Source organism: Telmatherina bonti, assembly GCF_933228915.1.
Source record: "Telmatherina bonti genome assembly, chromosome: 1".
NCBI classification, from domain to species: Eukaryota; Metazoa; Chordata; class Actinopteri; order Atheriniformes; family Telmatherinidae; genus Telmatherina; species Telmatherina bonti.
The window spans coordinates 18457341-18479335 of record NC_136619.1 but is presented as its reverse complement, the minus strand read 5'-3'; the positions used below and the strand labels follow the sequence as shown (position 1 = coordinate 18479335).

General features: G+C 37.5%; 1 protein-coding gene across 1 annotated transcript in view; it reads left to right on the top strand.

Moving 5' to 3' along the window:
- Positions 1–21734, top strand: part of LOC306770827 (transmembrane protein 266-like) — a gene marked incomplete at both ends in the record, with an annotated part of 45311 nt that extends 23577 nt beyond the window's left edge. Inside the window, 8 exons of the mRNA XM_079259817.1 lie at positions 8031–8185; positions 9956–10029; positions 12568–12624; positions 13214–13352; positions 16555–16670; positions 17579–17774; positions 20713–20775; positions 21094–21734. Coding sequence (XP_079115943.1) covers positions 8031–8185; positions 9956–10029; positions 12568–12624; positions 13214–13352; positions 16555–16670; positions 17579–17774; positions 20713–20775; positions 21094–21734 — 1441 coding nt within the window. The remainder of the gene's footprint in view (positions 1–8030; positions 8186–9955; positions 10030–12567; positions 12625–13213; positions 13353–16554; positions 16671–17578; positions 17775–20712; positions 20776–21093) is intronic.
- Between the last annotated feature and the right edge of the window lie 261 nt (positions 21735–21995).

The following is a 21995-nucleotide window of genomic DNA, read 5'->3' as shown; positions in this document are numbered from 1 at the left end:
CAGCCCCATAGTTATGAAAAATTTCCCAGAATAGCTTCAAATGACTGAAAACCTACCTGGATTCAGCAATAGAAGGAAAAAAAATGCTCTGAAACTATTGAGATGATTCTAAGTCATGTTGACAATTTTGCATCATCCATCTTCCCCTTGGGTTATGATGAAATACCAAAATAAGTATGGGATGGATGGGAACAACATTTTTCTGCACTCATGCAAACTTGTCAGAGGATGAAGATCCTGTTTTGAATGAAAGTGTAACACTGTTGCTCCTTCAGCTTCTATTCTGCCATTTTCTTTGCTAATCGGGAAAGATTTTCTTGAACTAAAGTCAAATTTGTTGTCAGAGTAAACAGAAGCAAGTAAACAATCTAAAGTAAACTCAGACTGGTACACAAACTGAACTTAATAACAAGGTTGAGCTGTTTTTGTTCTCTCCTTTCTTGTGAATTTCAGTAGAGATGTAGATTTGTTTCATCGACATGGGTCACTGTCACATCACTGTCTCAGCATCGGAAAACGTGTTGATTATCTCTCTTTACGCCTTTCTCACCCCAAGTATAGTTGTTATTACTTCTTTTAAAGCACCTTAGGTGACTGCCCAATAATATAAGTCTGATGAGAGCTAAAAGCCTTCTATTATGAATAAAACAATTATATTTAGTCCAGAAAGAGAGTTTGCCAAGGACTGAATTTGTTTGAACTTAGACTGCAGCAGCAATTGCGACACATGCTTTTTCTACTGTTAACAGAGCATTACTCATAATAAGAGGAAATTAAACCAATTTTAGTTGTTTTTTTCAGTCAAAACCCTTTTTTTTTTTTTATAGATAGTGTTATGCACATAATTATGATATTACCACTAATTAATGATCACATACATGGTCTTTAAGATTCACTTTAAAACTGTGCAGGTATGAGGAGAGACTGAAAAGACTAACTGGTTGTGTACTGTTTAAATGATAAACCATTGAAAGACAATGATCCTGTCATTTAATTCTTTCATCAAGGGATATTTACAAAAATTTTCATCAAGAATACCTTGAACAACAACAACAACAACAACAACAAAAAAAATCAATGAAATGAATACATTCTGTGCTTTTGAATTAATGTACTATTTATTTACAGGCAATGCACTACAAGAGAAAATATAAAAGAAATGTGAAAAAAGCTAATGTCCTTTGTACATTTTTTTTATAACATTGTACAAAAAAGTAAAACAAACAAACAAAAAAACACAACAAAAAACAATCCCAACAACATTTAAAAAATGTCTTAGCAATACCTCTTTGCACTGCAGTGAAGTACTTTATCTGATGAGACCATCATCTCCTGTGAGTGGGACAGTTCTACAGCTTGATGGCTTACTTGACATGATGGCATTGATCACTTTACCTGATTTAATCTCCCCCCTCAGTTCCTCTGTCCAGCTGCACTCAGTATCACTAACAGTAGAAAACATAACAACTGTGTTAACTTGTTGCATGCACACTGGTGCCAGAAAGGTTTTTTTTCTCTTGAGAAATAAGGCTCAAACAGAGACTCCGATATGGATAAACATAGCCACATTAGTTCTGAAAGTCTCACTTGCAGACTGATCAAAACAACACAGACAGTAACTCAGTATGACACTGATGAAATTTGTGAAGCCACAGTTGGTTTTTAAAACACCCAGTTTGATAGTTTGACCTTGTCAGCTGAATGCGCTTGTCCACCAGTGACTCGGACCAGGTGGTTCTGTCAGACTGTCAGGGCAGACCAGGTCAGAGAAAAAACATTTGCTACTGTTTTGTTGCTTTAATAAGACTCATTAATATACTGCATGTGTCACCAGCAGTGTCTGACTGTGTCCCCCCTGGGCTAGGCTGGTTTTGGCATGACATGAAGTAAGGACACACACATTCAGCCTATTTGTCATATACATCAAAGCAGAGTCTCCATACTGCCTGCAAACTCACAGTCAATATTTTATTGTGTGCGTGTGTGTGTATGTGTGTGTGTGTGTGTGTGTGTGTGTGTGTGTGTATGCCTATACACTGCCAGGCCTAAAAGAAAGTCCCCACCACAAAAATAGATCACACACACACTAATATTTTGTTGAATTGCTTTTAGCTTTGATTATGGCAGCATTTCCTGTGGTGTTGTCTTGATAAGTTACTGCAATTTCACAAAATTGACTTTCATCTGGAGTTGCATCAATTTTTCACCAAGACCTTGGAATGATAATGGGAGAATCCAACCACTGTGCCAAACTTTCTCCAGCACATCCCAAAGATCTTTCTATAGGGTTCAGATCTGTACTCTGTGGTGGCCCATCCATGTGTGAAAATGATGTCATGCTCCTTGAGACACACTTTCACAATCTGAGCCCGATGAATTCTGACATTGTCATATTGGAATCTGCCGGTGCCGTCAGGGAAGAATATTTCCAATTACGGAATAACCTGCTCTTTCAGTACACTCAGGTAGTCAGCTGTCTTCATTCTTTGGGCACGTAATGCTGCTGAACCTAGACCTGACCAACTGCAGCAGCAACCCCAGATCTAATTTTAACTGTAAATTGTGGCTGATTTGTTAAAGAAATGCAAAAAAATATTATTGATGAAAGCTCAGAAAGACAGAATGTATCTGGAAGATACAGTCCAGTGAAGAAAACTCCTAATACAGAATGAACATTTAGGCGTCCATGCTGCATCTGTAGAAATATAGGCTGAAGAAAGAACATAGTAATAGCTGAAAAACATGGTTGGAACATCCCAACACACATCATCATGTGATGGCTGAGGGCTGTGAAAATCTGTCGTCAGGCAGTGCGATTAGCTGCTTAACCATTCTTATTATCATCTTTTGTGTGTTGTTTGGCTGAACCAGTGTATAGCATACTTTATGTATATTGTCTTTTTCTTCTTTTTTTGCCTGTTGTTAAAAGAGCTGGACGCTTATTCTCCAGCTGTGTGGAGCCGTTATTCAGAATTCAATTAAAACTAGTAAACTAGCCGATTATTTCATGGAGTTGTGATAACTACATGTACAGCAGGATACAATGTAACGCCATACTTTGTGTTATCCTAGTGATATGTCTGTGCTCTTTCATTGACAGTTGATGATAAAGATTTTGAATGCAATTTCCTTGGAAATGTATGTTTTAAAGCCAATAACTTTTCACCATCAGCTGCCTTGCTCTTGAAAAATCTCCCACATCACCCTCATATCTGGCACCAGACAACTGCATTAATCTTACATACAAACAGTTACTCTTTCCAAACTTTCAATAAGGTTAAAAGGTCAGTAAAGTTTGAATTAGTTGGCAGATCAATTCACTCTGTATGCAGGGTCTTGGGAGCTTAAGTTTATAATTAGTTAATTTTCTCAGTATATAAATGAGGAAAATAAATAAATTAATGAAAAATCAAGTTTTCTTATGATCTCATTGTATCTTATATTTGGACTGTGGTCCTTTTCAGAATTTATAGAAGGGAACTTGTAAAATTAGACAATAAGTTGCCTTTTTACACAATGCTTCCACTGGTGTTTATTGTTATTGACTTCACTATGAGACCATTCTTGGAGCCATCAAAGCTGAAGGAGACAGCACCCTTTATAAAGTTTGTAAGGACAGTATTTCAGTTTTATTGCCTCTTTTTACAACTCCCACTCAGCTTTATTGTTGTGGTAATTTTTCTAACTTTTTTCTTCCTTGCAGCAATAAAACGAAGCATTAAACCATCAGATAAAAGGTGCACTTTAAAAGATGACCTGATTATGGTGTAAGTTAGCTAAACCTTAACCTCTGATGGTATCACCAAAGCAAATTTTCTTTCTTGTTAAGAAAGAGCTTATATCAAAACTACCTGTAGTCATAATCATGTAACTTTCATCAACAGGAAATAATTTCTCATAAGTTGGTTTTGTGAAGCACAAACTGCAAACAACATGGATGAAACAACTTTAGTTGAATTGTTCTCTTTTGTAAAACGTGGATTGGCTCAAATATTATGGTGGTGTTGTAAACACAGAGAGAAAATTGGTGCAGATCCACAGCGCTGGAAGAGTTGGAAGATATTTGTTCCATATGATGAAAATTAAAGTTAGATCGAGAAAGCATTTAAGATCTCTTTAGGTAATTTGGTCACCAAGTCAGATTATAAAATGGATTTATACAAAGCAGGTGTTTTGCATCAAACCCCTCTTATTATGACGTCCAGTTCAGATACCTGAATGATCTTTAAACATCACAGCTTGGTCTGTTTATTTATACCACATGGCTTATTAGCATGAGTAAGATGGAGCACAAGGTTCAGTGAACACATCATTACATTGTGTATGCACATAAAGTGTGTGTTTCTGCTCCTTGATCAGTTTCTGGCACAGTTTCAGCCTGGATTTCAGAATATCATCTTGTACCAAACCTGCAGTGGGATTTTAAGTCAAATATTCATCAATTTGAGATGACCTCGTGAAATTAAACAAACAAATAAATGAATAGAATCGCTGTTTTTTTTGCTGCATTGTATCTGCAAGGTGCCGTGTTCTGGCATGTAGGCCTGTACAAGTAATGGCATAATACCTGGCATCCACAGAGTCTCGCCAAGGCGCTGGTAGAGCAGATTCTACACCATCTGGAGTTTGTACACTTATGCCACCCCAACCAAAGCCAAGAAGATGATTGCTATCAGCATGGTCACGTTTTTATTAGATTATCCATGCATTGTTTGCAGAGTTGTGGCTTTACGCGTGCCAAGCTGAATGAATACTTCTCTCGGGAAAACCAGTGGGAGGGTGGAGTGATGAACTCCTCAACAGCTGAAGACGTATCCCTTATTGCTTCATAAATATGTTATTGTGAAAGGAGATTGCAAAGACAAAACATCATAATAAAACTCTGATTTGAATTTTTCTTTCATCTTATTTTTTATGAATATGTGAGGAAGAACTAATGGACTTATGATAGTGTAAGTAATATCCATAACCTCGGTGTTTACCTCAGCTTAGCATATTATGGGATTTTGGTTTTACTCAGATAACCAGAGAAGCCCACAACTGAAGTAAAAAAAAAAAGACACGTGTGGCTTCTTCCGCCTTCTGAGCAGAGACAAAAATGCACCAAATGGGTTGATTGCTTGTATTAAAAAGTCACCCATGCGGGATCACATCAACAGCAGTAAATGCTCCACAAACCATATTGTTTATGCTGGGAATTTAACATGGAGCCTTCACCTAATTCTTTATGTTGCAGAATGACTTCATTAGAATATGTGCATCAGAAGTAGACAGCATTTATTTTATGGACCCATTTGTTTTATTCTTCTCTCAATAATGTCCCTTAAATGTCAGTTTTATAACTTGATTTCAAGAATATATATATACAGTGGGGCTCCAAAGTTTGGGCACCCCTGGTAAAAATTTATTTTAATGTGCAAATAAGGAGCTTTAAAAAGATGGAAAATCTCGAAATGGCATCAAAGTACAGTTTAGACATTCTTATAACATGTCAAAAAAGTTACACCCTATTTCCATAATTTAAACCTTCAAAATAACAGAAAACAAATCGCCCCAAATTTGACAACAGAGACCTGACACTGTCCTGGATTGTTTACAGTTAGTGTCTGGAAAGACCAGGTGATGTCAATCTCAAAGGTTTTAAATGCTCAGACTCATCTGACCTTGCCTCAACAATCGGCACCATGGGTTCCTCTAAGCAGCTGTCAAGAACACTGAAACTGAAAATAGTTGATGCTCACAAAGCAGGAGAAGGGTGTAAGAGAATAGCAAAGTGTTTTCAGATGCTAATATCCTCTGTTCCGAATGTAATCAAGAAATGGCGGTCATTGGGAACAGTGGAAGTTAAAGCAAGATCAGGAAGACCAAGAAAAATATCAGACAGAACAGAAAAACAAGTCAAAACCCAAGTTTGACTGCATGATCCCTCCAGGAAGATCTGGCTGATACTGGAATCGTGGTGCAATTTTCCACTATAAAGAGGTACACGTACAAATATGGACTTCATGGAAGAGTCATCAGAAGGAAACTTCTTTTACGTCCTTACCACAAAAATCATCATTTGAAGTTTGCAAAGGAACATATAGACAAGCCTGGTGCAATTTGGAAACAAGTTCTGTGGATTGATGAGGTTAAAATGGAACTTTTTGGCCGGAATGAGTGCAGGTACGTTTGGAGAAGAAAGGGCACATAATTTAATGAAAAGAACCTCTATCTAACTGTTAAGTATGGGGGTGGATCAATCATGCTTCGGGGTTGTATTGCAGCCAGTGGCACAGGGAACATGTCACGAGTAGAAGAAAAAATAGATTCAATGGGATTTGAGCAAATTTTGGATGCTAACCTAATGTCATCTGTGAAAAAGCTGCAGTTAAAGAGAGGATTGTTTTCTACAAATGGATAATGATCCTAAAAACACCTCAAAATCCAGGGTGGATTACATCAAGAGGCATGAACTGAAGGTTTTGCCATGGCCTTCACAATCTCCTGACCTCGACATAATTGAAAGTCTATGGACAGACCTTAAAATAGCAGTGTGTCACAGATGGCGCAGAAATCTCAAAGATCTGGAAGACTTTTGCAAGGAAGAATGGGTGAAGATACCTCAAAAAAGATTAGAAAGACTATTGACTGGCTATAAAAAGTGTTTACAAGCTGTCATACTTGCCAAAGGGGGGAATAGAAGGTACTAACTATGCAGGGTGCCCAAACTTTAGCAGAGGACATTTTTTGTTTTCTGTTATTTTAAAAGTTAAAATGATGGAAATAAGATCGAACTTCTTTTGACATGTTATAAGAATGTCTAATCTGTAATTTGACGCCTTTTGGAGATGTTCCATCTTTTGTTAGCTTCTTTTTGGCACATTAAAATAAATTTTTACCAGGGGTGCCCAAACTTTGGAGCCCCACTGTATAAAAAAAATAAATAAATCCCCATAATTTAAGAAAAAAATATGAGCTTGAGTTGAGTGGCATTACAATAAATAAAACATTCACATTCTTCTGAGTGCAGTAAATCAACTCTGGAGCTGCAGTTAAAATAGAGCCATTATGCCACCATTGCAGCTCATATTAGCACCATGCCAAGGAATGAAGACATGATCAGAGGAGGGAAATGCTCTGCCAATGTCTGAGTCTTCCATGCCAGTGCATGGGGAGAAGGGAAAGGGAGTGGGCAGAGCCAACTTTCCATTCCAGATGGAGAGCTTGTGAGAGATATCTTTTCTCTCGACTCTGACTGTCCGCCCTTATAGTTGATCTGTATGTCCGCCTCATGTTTTTAAAACATTAGCATCTAACTACCTTGCCAGATACTTTAATAGCATAAATGCTAGATTTCTACGGCACCTGTCAAAATGAGAAAACATTTTACAATGTTTATAGGCTGTTTTCTGTTTTATATACAGCATAGTCTCTCATTTTTCATCAGTTGGTGTATTATTGACATCTAAAATAGTCTGTGTGACATTTTATTGACATGTTTTTTTTTTAAAAACAACACCTTCTTTCTTAGATTTTTTTTTTCTTTTTTTGTAAATATTCCACCTTATCGCTTCTATCCCAGGTTACTGTGTTCATCCAGCACAAGATCTTTCCCTCTTTGTAGCATCCTCCTCAGTGACTCCATTTATTGCCAAATAAAAAGGAGTTAATTTGAATTCCATCCACACTGGTGATGGTCACATCACCAGTTAACAGAGCCCCACTGTCCCTCCCTCTGTCAATGCTTTCTCTGACCACCCATTGCTCTGACTGTTGCCCCCAGACTTTGTGTGGTTTTAAGTAGAAGCCTCCTTTTATAACTGTAAACTAACACCCTCTGTTGGGCATTGCAGGAAGTTCAAATAAACAGAATACACACTGAAATAGCATTGTGGGAAGAAACTAACCAGGGCAAGTTCACCCTCTTTAGATTTTTTTAATTTTTTTTATTTAAAAGCAAAACAAATAATTATGGATGGAACTAGAATTGTGAATTAGTACTCGTTGTTTTGGAGTTAATCCTACATTCTTTCTTTGCTCTCTTTTAGGTCCAACTGGCTGAAGCCATGCTGCGGCCGTCGAGTGGCCCTGTGGCAGGTCTGCTTGCTCAGTGCCGGCTTCAACTGCATCCTGGTGGCCTGTGTTATCCTAGTGGTTCTTTTCCTGTCTTTGGAGCTGCTCATTGACACCAAACTACTACAATGTAAATAGCCTGGAAAGATTTGCTGAGCATGCATGTTCTTCACCTATATGCTGTGACATTCATGAAACACCTGGGAGGCACACAGTGCAACTCACAGCGGCAGCTCCACTGGAACAGCTGGGAGTTAAATGCTTTAGTGTCCTTGAGCATTATACTCAATCTTTATTAACTCCATTGGCACCTTTCCTAGACTTTGCCCGACCTGCTGAATGGATTATATAAAGGGAATTTATTTCAGAGGTACAAAATTATATGCTGCCTTCTTTATAATTAACCTTTCTGTTACTGCACATCTGCACTCCATCATAAATGTTAAAAATGTCTGCTCAAAGATTCTTAAATCAAAACGATGATTTTCTATCAATCTGAATGAATGGATAGGTGTGCATATGTCGTCTGACAACTATCAGTATTGAAACTTTTGTTTATACATTTATGATCAACCTTATGAAAAAAGACAAGTCAGATAAAAATGAGGAAAATTTAGAGATTTTATCTTTAATGTAAATCCAGCAGAACAAATCAGACTCCATTTACAATACTGGCGACTACTATTTTGTATGCAACAGCAGAAAAAACTCACACTTCCACACTGAGAGGGGTTAACTTGGTATAAGTATATTTTTCTTTAGAACATTTTCTTATGAAACATGAGTTTGACTCACTTATCACACTCATCACAGGGTGCTTGAACTTGGTTAGTTACAACTCTTTGTATTGATGGCAACATGACATATACATATAGCACTTTTTTTTCAATAACTGCATTTTGAAATAGAAGAAATAACAAGCTCCCACTTATATAGACCTTGTTTCAATTAATGCAACTAATTAAAACTCTATTTTGCCCTTTAAAAAGCTTAGATATTTGCATTATCTGAGATGCCTTTGACAGGTAAAGGTTAACTAAAGACTGATTTCACCCTTCATTATTAACCTGTAAGGCACACTGAAAGCTAACACAACAGGTATTTGAGAGCTTTAACATTGTCTGAGGCTGTATTTGGTAGACCATGGCTCTGATGTAGAACTGCTTAACTATGTGTTGAGCAACTATTTAAATTATAATGTGTCTTTAGCACATAAAAACCACTCTGTTACATGTCAAGTTAAAAACTTAATTTAGGGTCTTTAAGGAGAATTCAGAATACAGGACCTGTAAATATGATGTAACATTTTATATATTTCTTTGTTTACTACATATTAATTTCTGTACATATAAGTAAACTGTTTAAATGCACATTATAAGAATGAACATATGTGTGAAAGCTTGTCTGTCACAGAAAAGATGGTGCAGCTGAATGGTAAATGGTTCTGATGAAGAGTGATGGAGCGAGGTGATAATGAACAAAGTATTTTGTCAATGGCAGCAGGCACACATCATCATTGATTACTGGCCAGCATCCAGCTCTGATGATACCCAAGTCTCAAAAGTGGGGCTGCTGCAAGACTCTGGTCACATTAGATCTATTATAATCTTGTTCTTAGTCTGCTTCTAGTCCTTCAAGACAAATAGAGGGATGGGTGATAATGTGTAATGTGGCACTGTAGGTCAATGGATGGACTCTAAGATCATGGAAATAGATAAAAATGGTCAGGCACAAATATTATAGGAAATGTTCATAAAATTGACCGTTTACATTTGAATAAATATATATCAACTCTAGACATGACCTAGAATTCAATAGTGATTGTTACCGTGTTTTGCTGTGTCGTATACTGTCTCATATCTATCTCAACGTTTGTCTTTGTGTGGCTTTTTCCTGACAGTTTCCAATGCGTTTCAATTTGCCAGCATTATCCACTGGATCAGCCTTATCATCCTGTCACTCTTCTTTTCAGAGGTAAGACATGAATATTGTATCTGTAAAAACTATGTGTACTTCCTCCATTTCGAAATAAAGGGAAACTATGTAGTGTAGTTTTAAATGTGTTATTTTCCTCCCTCTCCGTGTTTTGTTCCTCATGTGATGTCATGTAATCACAAGAACATTTCAAATGCACAACATTTGTGAAATATCACATATGTTAACAACTGTAGATTAAAGATGTCCTTTCTATGGTAATGTGAGCTGGCCCAATGAATACCTAAAGAAGATGGTGATTTCCATTTCTTTGCCATTATTATCTGGATTAAGCCTCAGCTTCATAATTATTACTTTGATGTCAGCCATTTAAAGCATATTTGTCAATCTAGCTCAAATAATGTCAAGTTTTTACTCGAGAATTATCAGCAACACTAGAATAGCACTTGGAGAGCACAAACCTCTGCCAAGGGCCACATTTCTCCACATAACCAAACCAAACTTAAATTAATTCTTCCTTTTTACATTTCCAACAACTCCTGAAAATTTCATGAAAATCCATCCATAACTTTTTGAGTGATCTTGAACACACACAAATAGACAAACAAACAGATAAACGCTGGTAAAGACATAACCTTCTTGGCGGAGGTAAAGATAGAAAGGGTCAAATTTGATCCACTGGCCTCCACTCTAATACAAACCAATTACCCTGACAGCTTCAACCCCAATGGCCGTCACAAAACATTAATTAGCAAAAAGCCAACAGGAACAATCATTGACACTGAGTTTAATGAGCAGTAAGGATGGGGTTACAGCGATAGGATCCATCCATGTTCCTCACCTACTGACTTCACAGAATGAGAGACACCTGGGAGGGGTGTGGGATATGACAAATAACCAGCTGGCCCAATCAAAGAACAGAATCATGGCATGTGGGTGGATCACCTGCTCTTCTTGTGTGGCACAGACCTGTGGTCCAACATGTGCTCCATATGATGGGTTAACAGGTTGATTCTTATATGACAGCTTATCCTGTTTTAAGTCTCTGCTCAACAAAAGGTCCCAAAGCCAACAATAGGAAATTTTATATATAGAAATATTGTTATTTAACATTCTCTTATAGAACATTTTTTGATGACAGCATATATGTTTTTTTTTAATCAGACGCATCAGGCAGGTCTGTATTTTGTCAGTAAAGATTCTTAACCAGAGAATGTGTTTAGGTGGTGAAAAAATTGTACTTCTGTTCTAAGCAAACAAAAACAACACAAAAACTGAGGTTATTGTCTTTGGAACCAAAGAGAAATGATTGAACATCACCACGGGTTTCATTCTACACATCTAAAAACCACCAACCAGGTCAGAAATCTGAGTGCAGTGATGGACTCACACCTTCATTTCATAAAGTCAGACTATTATACCAGTAGGACTAAATCAAGGGTCTCTCTGCAGGACTGGGAAAAACTAGTCTATCCTTTCATCTTTAGTTGGCGTTATTAATGTCGCAGTGTCTTTATGGATCTTCCTAAAAACCTAACTAGATGACTGCAGCTCATTCAGAACTCTGCTGCTCAATTCCTCACTAAGACCAAGAAAGTGGACCACATCAGTCCAGTTCTGAGGTCTTTGAGTGTTTTGTTTTTGCTTGTGAATTTATGTTTCTTAATTTTCAATGTTTCAACGTCTCTGTAAAGGACTTTGAAGCCCCCTGTTGTTGCATTGTGCAATTCAAACCATGTGCTCAAATCATTTCAATTTTAGAACTGAGAGCACTCTGGCTGCTATGTATCATAATTAAGGCACTCATTACCAATAATTAGTTCACACAAACCCACTGTAAAAGAAACAAAACAGAAAAAAAGTCCTTTTAAGATGTTAAAAAGAAATCTAATCTAATCTTTCATATGTTTGTTTTTGTCGAGCTAAACTGTGCATTTGTTTTTCTCTGAATATCCAAACTGTTGATTCAGTCACGCCAACCCTGTTCAAACTGATGAATTTGATTTCATTGTTTATGTACTTTAATAAATACCTTTTTTTTTTTACTGCATGTTGACTGAACGTTTGCATGTAAGTGTTACATGTGAAATCCAGACTTTTAATCCTCTTAGCTTATTAACAAAAGAACTGCTGGTAGCTGATAACCTTATGAGTCAAGTTTCAACTTTTAGTTTAATTCTGACAAAACAAAAAACAAAAAAAAAATCATGAGCTGTTTTTATATGGTGCAAACAACATTTATGAAATATATTTATGTAACTAAAACTAGCTGGGTCTTTATGAGATTTGAATGGAAATGATTTGGCTAAAAACTATAGTCAAATATGGTTGGCCATTTTATTTTTGGCCTCTTTTTAGTCTAGCTTTAGATATAACGTTCCTACATTGTTATTCCACACTATTTGAAAAATGAAAGTGATTTAAAGAATAAAGCAGGCGCAGACCTTCCTTCACTAGATTCTTGCAAGTGGTGACAATTCAAAAGACTGAGTACATCAAAATGGCTTTTGATATGTGTCAGCATGCTCCCTCATTTATCTATTTTAAAGTTTTGCTTTATCTCTCTGTCTCACTCAGACTGTCTTCAGGATTGTAGTGCTTGGGATCTGGGACTACATAGAAAACAAAGTTGAGGTTAGTATTAATATTCCCACTGATATTGATAATACAAAATATATATTCAAGATATTCTGTATTATTTTTCAGTCTGGTTGCCAATTTCAGGGAGATATCAATGCATATTTAATATTCTGACAATTTCTCGCTTTGACTTGATGAGAAAATCTTTAGGTTTTATCTTACACATATGTAAGGGTCAGGATACATGAAGTTGGCTTAACATGATAGTTGTGGCATGAGCACTGGGAATAAAAAGGAAGAGCGAGCTGTGCTCCAAAATAACAGATATCACCAACTATTAACTATTAACCCAAAATGTGCTTGTAGCCATACTTTGTTGCCTTTGGAAAGATTAACACAACTTATTCACCATGTATGATAATCTCAGTTAACTAATTGCAGACAGCATAAATGTTCCAAAATGCTGAAATAACTCCTATAACCAGCCCAGAATTACCAGAAAAATACCTAATATAAAAGCCTAATTATGACTGGTTAGCCCTGGCTGGAGGTTTGAGTGGTTATATTTAAGGGGATTTCTAGTTCACAACAAAAGTGGCATGTCCTGAAAATGTATATGTTCTTGTGTTTTTAACAATCTCAGGTATTTGATGGTGCTGTCATTGTGCTGTCTCTGGCTCCAATGGTGGCCTCGACAGTGGCCAATGGGCCCAGCAGTCCCTGGGATGCCATCAGCCTCATCATCACCTTACGCATCTGGAGAGTCAAGAGGATCATTGATGGTGAGGGAGGAAAAAAAGAAAAACCGTTTTTTCCATCAAAATCCAAAAAGTCCACATGTGAGACTGACTAGTGTCAAGCAGTCAAATCTTTCTGAACACAGAGGGGTCATGCAGATGCAAGAAGAACAGCTGGCCTTGAAAAAAATAATTGTTCTTTCTATGATCATACAAATTATTTGCTATTCCCTGCTATACAGATATTGATCGTTCCCGGGAGTAAATTGCTGCCATTCTTCAATCTAACTCATATTGATTGTAAGTGTATGGTTAAGTAGATTCAAAGAAACCGTAATGAATATAATGGTTGTCCTCCCCTATGCTAATGTAGAATGGTTCAATATCTGTTCAGAGGTCACCCTTAAAGCAGGTCTCTGACTGCATACAGAATCAGCTGCATACAAAGCAAACAGGAGTTCAGTCTGCAGTCAGTGCCCAGTCCTGTCCAGTGAGATTATGGTAATGACAGCATATACCTTCTTTTACTAATGATACATATGTATTTGTATCAATGATGTCTTAGTACCTGAACTTTACTTTTTTTTTTTATTAAGGTCAATATCTATTTTTAATGTTGTTTAACATCCACTCATGCCTGTTGATTGAACTGATGGAATTGATTATACTACTGAAAATAACCATAACAGCAAATTTTAAGAATAAGTACAATCTTCACCGACATTGACTGACATTGTTAGAACGCACCCAGCAGGACTTCCTTTGTTTGGTTCCTAGCATGCAAGTCCAGAATTGATTTCCAGGGAATGAACTCCTGATTTCCCTGCTGATCACCTCAGCCTGCTGGGTTTGATATTTGTGAGTGATTGTGCTTTCCTGTTTGAAAGGTAGCAGCACATCTCAGAGGGGGAAATCCCTCCTACCCAAAAAGAGTCAAACCAATAAATGCACTGCTGAGGGACTTTCTCAGTTATTGTAAGAAAGGGACTTAGGGGCTTGCAGAATACTCTTGAAGTATTAAGTGGCAACATTTGTGTCAGCCTGTTTGGTATGGAAAGCAAGGTGAGTGAATTGAGAAAGAAATGAAAAACAATTTTTTAGCAGTGCAGATGGGAAATGTCAACCTTTCAAGAATAGGTAGCTCAAAAAGCAAAACATCAAATACCCCCCCCCCCCCCCCCCCCAAGAAAAGCTAAAATGAATAAAAGGCAACCAAAGTGAGCTAACATTTTAGCTTTTTATTGCTTAACTGAGTGAAAAACAGAAAAAATTAGACTTGAAAATAATTGAAATTATACTTTAAAGTTAAAATAGCATAAAGACATGATATCAAATGTTCATAGTGATCAATTCTGTACATTTATTTAAAACATAAAATGTGGATGCAGTGTAAAACACTGTCCTGTGCTCTGATAGAAAGTTTGAAATTCATTTTAGCATATTATGAATGCAACAATGTAAAGGCTAACAGAAGATGAAGATCATTCTCTTGTTCAAATTTTATTTTATTTTATTTTAAAGTTCTTGTTTATTTCAGCAAGACCATGCCAAACCATGTTCATGCTTTACAACAGCATGATTCTGTGTGTTTGTGTGTTAAACTGACATATCTGCAGTCTAGACCTCTTAAAATAAAATATGTAAATATGACCCACAACTGATAAGCAGCTGAAAGCTTATGTCAGCTAAGAAGGAAAAAAACTTTTCTTTTCTTTTCCTTTTTTAATACAAAATAAATAGCCTCAGTTTAACATATCAGTCTAATAAAACTTGAATTGTAGAAAATGCATCACCTGTAGCCGGATATAATAATGTGCTTGTGATTAAAAATATAGTACTCTGCTGATTATAAATCAGCAATGTTGCTATAGAAAAAAAAGGTCCAGTTCTTGAGTATGTGCCTCACAGGATGCAGGGCTTTATGATTTAGGTTCATGTATGACAGAGTAGAGAAAGATGAGTAGGGAACTGTCTTTGAGTTGTTAGAATCAGTTGTCTGTAAATTGTGATGTTATACATGCACTGCAAGACATTGTAAGTACTACTGCAAAACATTGCATAACATGCATTTGACCCAGAAGCATAGTTTACACACAGACATATGACATATAGTAGTTAAATAAAAAAAACAAAAAACAAAAAAAAAAAAACCTTTTGTTTTAGCAATGATGCTAGTTTGAATTCTGGCTGGACTGACCCCATCTACAGTCTCCTTCTTTTGTTGTGAGAGTCTGCCAGCATGGCTATAAATAGTTACAAGAGGCATGTGGCAATGCCTGTGTGCTTTGTCTGCTTTTCCCTGTCACATAAAATGATTCATTCTCCTGTTTGTGTTTGCAAAACCAACAGTCAAATTTCTCAATAATTCAAAAACTCAGGGATAAGATCAGATTATTACTTTTGTAGCTACTTATTGCAACGACCCCGAATCAGGAGACACAACAATAGCTTGTACGTATTATGTGACTGAATAAAAAAATACAATGATGGAGAGGTTTAAATTACTAACGGTGTACAATGGTAGCAGGTATCCAGATTTGTTTTCAAACATTTTTAAAGATAAATCTTTCAGTCCTGCACCAGAAACTGTGTCACATATGAATAAAATGCACCACTGTAAAGGGGAAGTTACTGATTGATCATGGAACAATTGAAGCCAGTGATGTACCAATTTTAGCCTTAATTCCCTTCTGACATTTTCAGTGTTGTACTTGTACTTTATATATTTTGGAGGTTATTTTTTTTTACCATCTCTGGCATTCTAATAGGTCACAGGTGGGACACTGGAAATTTTCCTGCAGGCAATGATTTCAATGATTGCAGGCAAAGCCAAGGGGTTTAATAAAGAAGCATGAATATATATATATATATATATATATATATATATATATATATATATATATATATATATATATATATATATATATATATATAAGCAAAAGATGATAGAGTTGCTCATTCAAAAAAAAAAAAAAAAAAAAAAAAACATCAACAAAAAAACCTTCATTTGTATTGTTTGTTTGAGTTGCTTGAGTTTAAGCCGATGCTGCAAGTTACAAGTAATTATTGATGGATGTCTATGTGATGACAGACATCTTGGGAGGAAACGACTTGTTGTCCATCAGCACTGACCTCTGCTTGATACATATTACCACAAGGCAGACATTATCCTGCATCATACATAGTTCCTTATGGTGTATTCATTTCTTTGTCTTCTCTGTTAAATTTTCCTTTCTTTTCCTTTTAGCTTATGTGCTACAAGTCAAAGTTGAGATGGAATTGGAAATCCAGCAGTGTGAGAAAACCAAAGCTGTCAGAGAAGAGCAGCTGGAACATCTCACTCAGATCTGTCAGGAGCAGGCTGTGAGTTCCAGATTTATCTTTACAACCAGTTTGCCTACATGTCTGCTGAAAATGAACACATTTATTCAATGACAAAAAATGGAGAATACATTAGAAAAATATTCATGTCTTTGTTTATGATTTACAAAGAGTTTTGAGGTTTTAGAAGCAATATTTGAAAAGCAAAAAGTTTGAGACGCAAGGTAAACAGCACTGAAGAGGAATTAAAAATATTGCACTATGGAAACTGTATTGCTCTTTCTTGTACTTTGAAATGCGGGAACAATTTTCAAACTGAATCTGGCCTCACTTTGACTGAAATCCAGCAAAACCTTTACAGCAGCAGTGTTTTTTATGATGGTGCTTATATAATACAAAAATACATAAAATGGGGGAGGAAAAGACTTTAAAGTCACCTTGGATACAGTTACACATTAATAATATTGGCTTACATTTGAATACGTATTTCAATTAGTCATACATGTATTACTGATCTAAAGATGCCAGTCAAACTGTCACCAGAAGAGGGCAGCAAAACCCCACAAACAGGTGGAGATTTTCAGCGGACATTGTCATTCCTTAGAGTTCACACAAAGTCAGACTTTAGAATATATGATGAAAGATTTCCTGAAAAGAATAATTTACAGAAAATCAGGTTAAATAACTGTTATAAATACAATGTCTTTTAGGTGTTTCTTAATCTTTATTCTTACTTGTTCCTTCTCTCCTCTCTGGTTTGTTTTTCACTCCTTTTAATTTTCTATTTTCTTATTTTCTCTCTCCCTCCATTTTTCATCTTTGTCAAGCCTATTTCCCACCCCACCTTTTTTTTTTTTCTTTTTAAATCCATTTGTCTCTTGATTATTTACACTGCTTACATTCCTTACTTTTCATTTCTCCATATGCATGTATTCACCAACCATCTTCAGTTTGAGATCAGGCAGCTCAGAGCCCATCTGGCCCAGCAGGACCTGGATCTTGCTGCTGAACGTGAAGCAGCCATGCAGATACACCACGTATGGGGCAAGCAGGACAGGAGTTTTCAGGTCGTAGAAGGTTTGACGCCTGGGGAGTCAGACGATGAGGGCAGCCATAGAAACCCCAGGGAGCCACATGCCAGTGCAGGTGCGATATTGTTCTGAAAGCAGCGCTTGTTAGGATTACGTTGAAATCCTTGAAAATTGACTTTAAATGACAGATCACTTGAGTGAGTTATGAAAGATTAATCAAAAAATCGAAGATGGGTGCATCTAAAGCAACAGTTTGTGGTATTAGTAAATTTGAATACACACAGGTCTAAATGCAAATTTTGCTTGAGAAAGCAGCGTGAAAACAAACTGGCAGACAGATGCAGCATAAAGTATGCACATAAAAATGTGGAACAAAAAGTCTGAAACAAGGTAACATCAGGCAAACTGGATGCCAGAGCAGTGTACAGTTAATCTGGAGCAGTAGCCCTGGAGCTTCTTTGAGGCCAAGCTCTTAGCCCTTCATGCTCACACACAACAGCCATCTGACCGCAGGCGCTACGGGATGAATGCAAGGGCAAAAAAGCTTTTAGGATCTGACGAATCCTGGAGAAAACAAGCATGTTCTCTGACACTACGTCAGGCTGCTTAAGCTTCTGTCACGCCCCAATCATCTCTCCTATTGACCTCTTGTTGTGAGCCCAACTCAGGCAACTCAGAACAGGTACAGACTGCTCTGTGCATTGGGTCTTGTTTGGAGGGAGCGGGCTCCTGTCAACATCTGTTCCCCACCTGAAAATCACAATAGGGCACTAGGAGGTTCCTCGGTGACCACAATCTTACCCCAAGGGCATAGTGGCAAATCTGGCTCACAGAAACATGCAGGGCTTTCTACAGAAACATCATCACTGGGATAAGCACCGAGGCCACAGGGCTCAAGTCAAGTCTGACAAACTCAAATCCAGTGAAATTTATTTTGTACTTGTCAATATTTATGTCATCTCTTACATGCAGGGTGCCATTCAGCTATCAGGGGCCTCAGTGAACCTGTCACAGGACTGATGAGTTAAATGTATATTTAACCCTTTATTGTTCAATCTGAGAAAAAAAGCCATGAATAAAGTTTCTTTGCATGTTTATGTTTTGAACAATAGTAATTAAAAGAATCAATATTTTTAGTGATAACAGATAATAATATAGTAACAGGAGTTAAACAGTCAAGACATGGCTAAGTAATGTTTTAACAAACTCTTACTCTGGATATTACACACCCAAGTGGTAAAGATAGCGTGTTAACTTTCACAAATGAAAATTTTGCTCTACCAACGGCAGAGCACACAGTTAACAGGTAAAGTGCATTGTGCTAATAATAACTCTCTTTAGACTCAGTTATTTTCACATGAGGGGTGGGTAGACAACTCAATCTGAACAGCTCCCAAGATGTTATGCTCAAGATGTTTCCATTTAAAACAAGTAGTGTTAGATGCTGAGGGAGCATTGTGCTTATGGAGCTCTCGCTGCTGAAATATCCCTTCAACAACAGCAGATTTGTTTGCACAGAGACAGAAAAGCATGTTCTACTGAATGAGACACTTTGTGTTACCCAGCAGAACCAGTGAAACTCATATCAGACTACAAGAGGCTGCCATGTTTTTAGATCTGTAAGATTAATGTCAGTACAGGGGGAACCTTTTATGTGTGTATTGTTCTCATTCTGCTTAGCTTGGTCTTTCACACAAAAGTGTCTACATTTGAGGCAAATTAATATGTTGAACAAATGTATATTTAGATCAGCTGATTACAAATGAGCAAAGCTCAAGGGATCACCTGTCTTATTAACATCCATTGTTTTAGAGACATAATTTCTGGTATCTCTATTTTGGCCGCAGGGTCTGCCCCCGCCATTTCACCTGTGGTGTAGAACTAATGCTTCTCCCATTAAAATTACACATTAGATTTGAACTAAGAGGACCTCAGCATGTCACCTCTTCTTGTCCACCGTCAGATGACAGCCCAGTAACTTGAGTGTTATAGATAGAAGAGAAGAGCCTCTTATGTATTCTGGACAGCCCATTCTTTTTCCTTAAAACTCATGTGTTATTAATTGTGGAGTGATTGTCTCAGTTGTGTTTTAGTGAGTGCAATGCTTCCTCTCCCGGGGTGGCTCATGGATTAATATTTTAGACTGAAAAATAAATGAAATTACCCATCAGAGTCTGCTGCATGTCCCACGGGACAGGGGCTAGCACTCAGGGTACTCTGGGCTCGCACTCAGCCAGCGAACAGTGAGCTCAAGACCAATCAAGCGAGCAGAAGAGCATAGCAGATCACAGCCATTCGCTATGCACATTGAGGACAGCCAGGCTGCAGGGATCAGAGTCCGAACAAAGAGCTCCTAGCTTCTTTTGCCCCAACCCCACCCTCCCCCAGTTTAGTTCTCTTGCACTAAGGTGCAGCTAATGTACAATGGAGGAGTGTGTGCATGATCCTGACCACTTCCCTTTGAAGCATCCATGGCCTGGGGCACAAGTCCTTTCTGTCAATATTATGTTGTAAACATAAGAGATATATTCCATTTGAACTCACTTGTGCTGTGATTACTGAAATGGACCCACAGTACAGAAGAAAAGGTGTGAAATTGAATTATTTGCAATCAAAGAGTATTTTTCATGTGTATATGTTAATTTGTATTTAAGTTAAATTACTATGTCTTGTCCATTGCATCAGAATTTTCAAAAGATGTCAACAGTATTCAGTGACAATATGGTTAATATATCATTCAAATTTGCATAATTGGTCATAACAGCTGATCTGGAGATCACACAAAACAAGATTTACTAAGATTAATCAAACATGGAAATGGATGAAGCACGTGTGAATGTTTGACTTGGAGCATAAAGTCGTGGTATGAAGAAAAGCAGAAACAAGTGCTTAAGAGAGAGAATTATGAAGTATTACAAAAATAATGGTCCCAGTGCCTTTTCTTTAGTTATGTTCTGGTATTTTTGTTTTAAAAAATAAAAATACAGCAATAATCCTAATCATGATCATACTCATATGATTTGTGTATATATGTGTCTATATATCTAAATCAGATCCAGTTGTGCGTGATGACATGAACAACTACATCAGTCAATATTACAGTGAAGCCAGCAGTGGTAAGTAATTATAACACTGAATATTTATGCTGCTTCATAAAAACTTCAGATAAAAGTCTTTTTTACTTGTTTAGAAACAGTTGCATGTCTTTGGACAAAACTTGATCAATTAATAAAAAAAAATCACTCATAAAACACATTTTGTGTACCATCACCCCAGAATAATCTGTTTGATAAGCATTTAAAGGTGAGTTTTTTTTGCTTGACAACATCTTAAATGTAACATTTCTTGTTAAATAGTTACTTTCTTGACCGGCTGTGTGACTGTGTTTTTTTTTTTTTTTTACCCCTCCATCCTAAACGTGATTGGCCGTTAAGATGCTGGAGCATCTGGCCTTGGGACCCGGGTCATCACCACAGCAGCAATCGATGTCCACCTCCCCACCAGTACAAACCCTGTCCAGTCAAATCCAATGCTTGCTATGGAACGGGTGGGCAGTGCTGTGAGTGACGCCTCCACCAGCATATCACGGTCTGGTGGTAGCCTGACAGCCCGCCCTCACAGCCTAAGCACCCACACTCCAGGCTCATCCATGACAGACTGCAGTAGCAGCACGGCTCAGGACCTCAGTCTGAGCTACAGCTCCCATCACTGTTGCCCTCCTTCCTTCTCAGGCCAGGACCCCTGCAGGGACCCCAGCATGGTAGTACAGGAGCTACTCTCCTCCCTCTCTGAAGACTCTTGCCTTGCTCAAAAGGGCCTGGTGGTAGACCCCGTCAACCTTAAGCTTCCCAGTCCTACTGGCTCAGAGAATGCCAGTCCTGAGCTGGAAAACAGAATAAACATCTTTAATCGCAGGAACCAAGAGGAAAGACGAGGCCGTGGGAGAGGATGTGTTCTGCTGCAGACCAAGCCACTAATCCACTTGCAGGGCAGCACCACTGAGCCATCTTTGGAGGAGAAGTACCGACTTCTCGGCCCATCTGACTCACCTTTGGGGAATATGCCCGACACATAGTCTACATTTACACAGAAACAGGACATTTTTTCTTCTCTTTTTACTGCCATCCTTATTGGCAATATTTGTTCTCTTGTGACAAGTCCAACCTCATGAGAGGGACCACATTAGATATAAAAAAAAAAAAAGGATTTTTCTGTTGCTGCGTAAATCCAGTCTTAGCCAATACAGAGCAAGCTTAAGCTGTAGCTTCCAGCTAGGAGAAATGACTACAGGAATCCTGAGGCCCTTTGCCATACTGTCCAACCTCTTCTGTTCCCG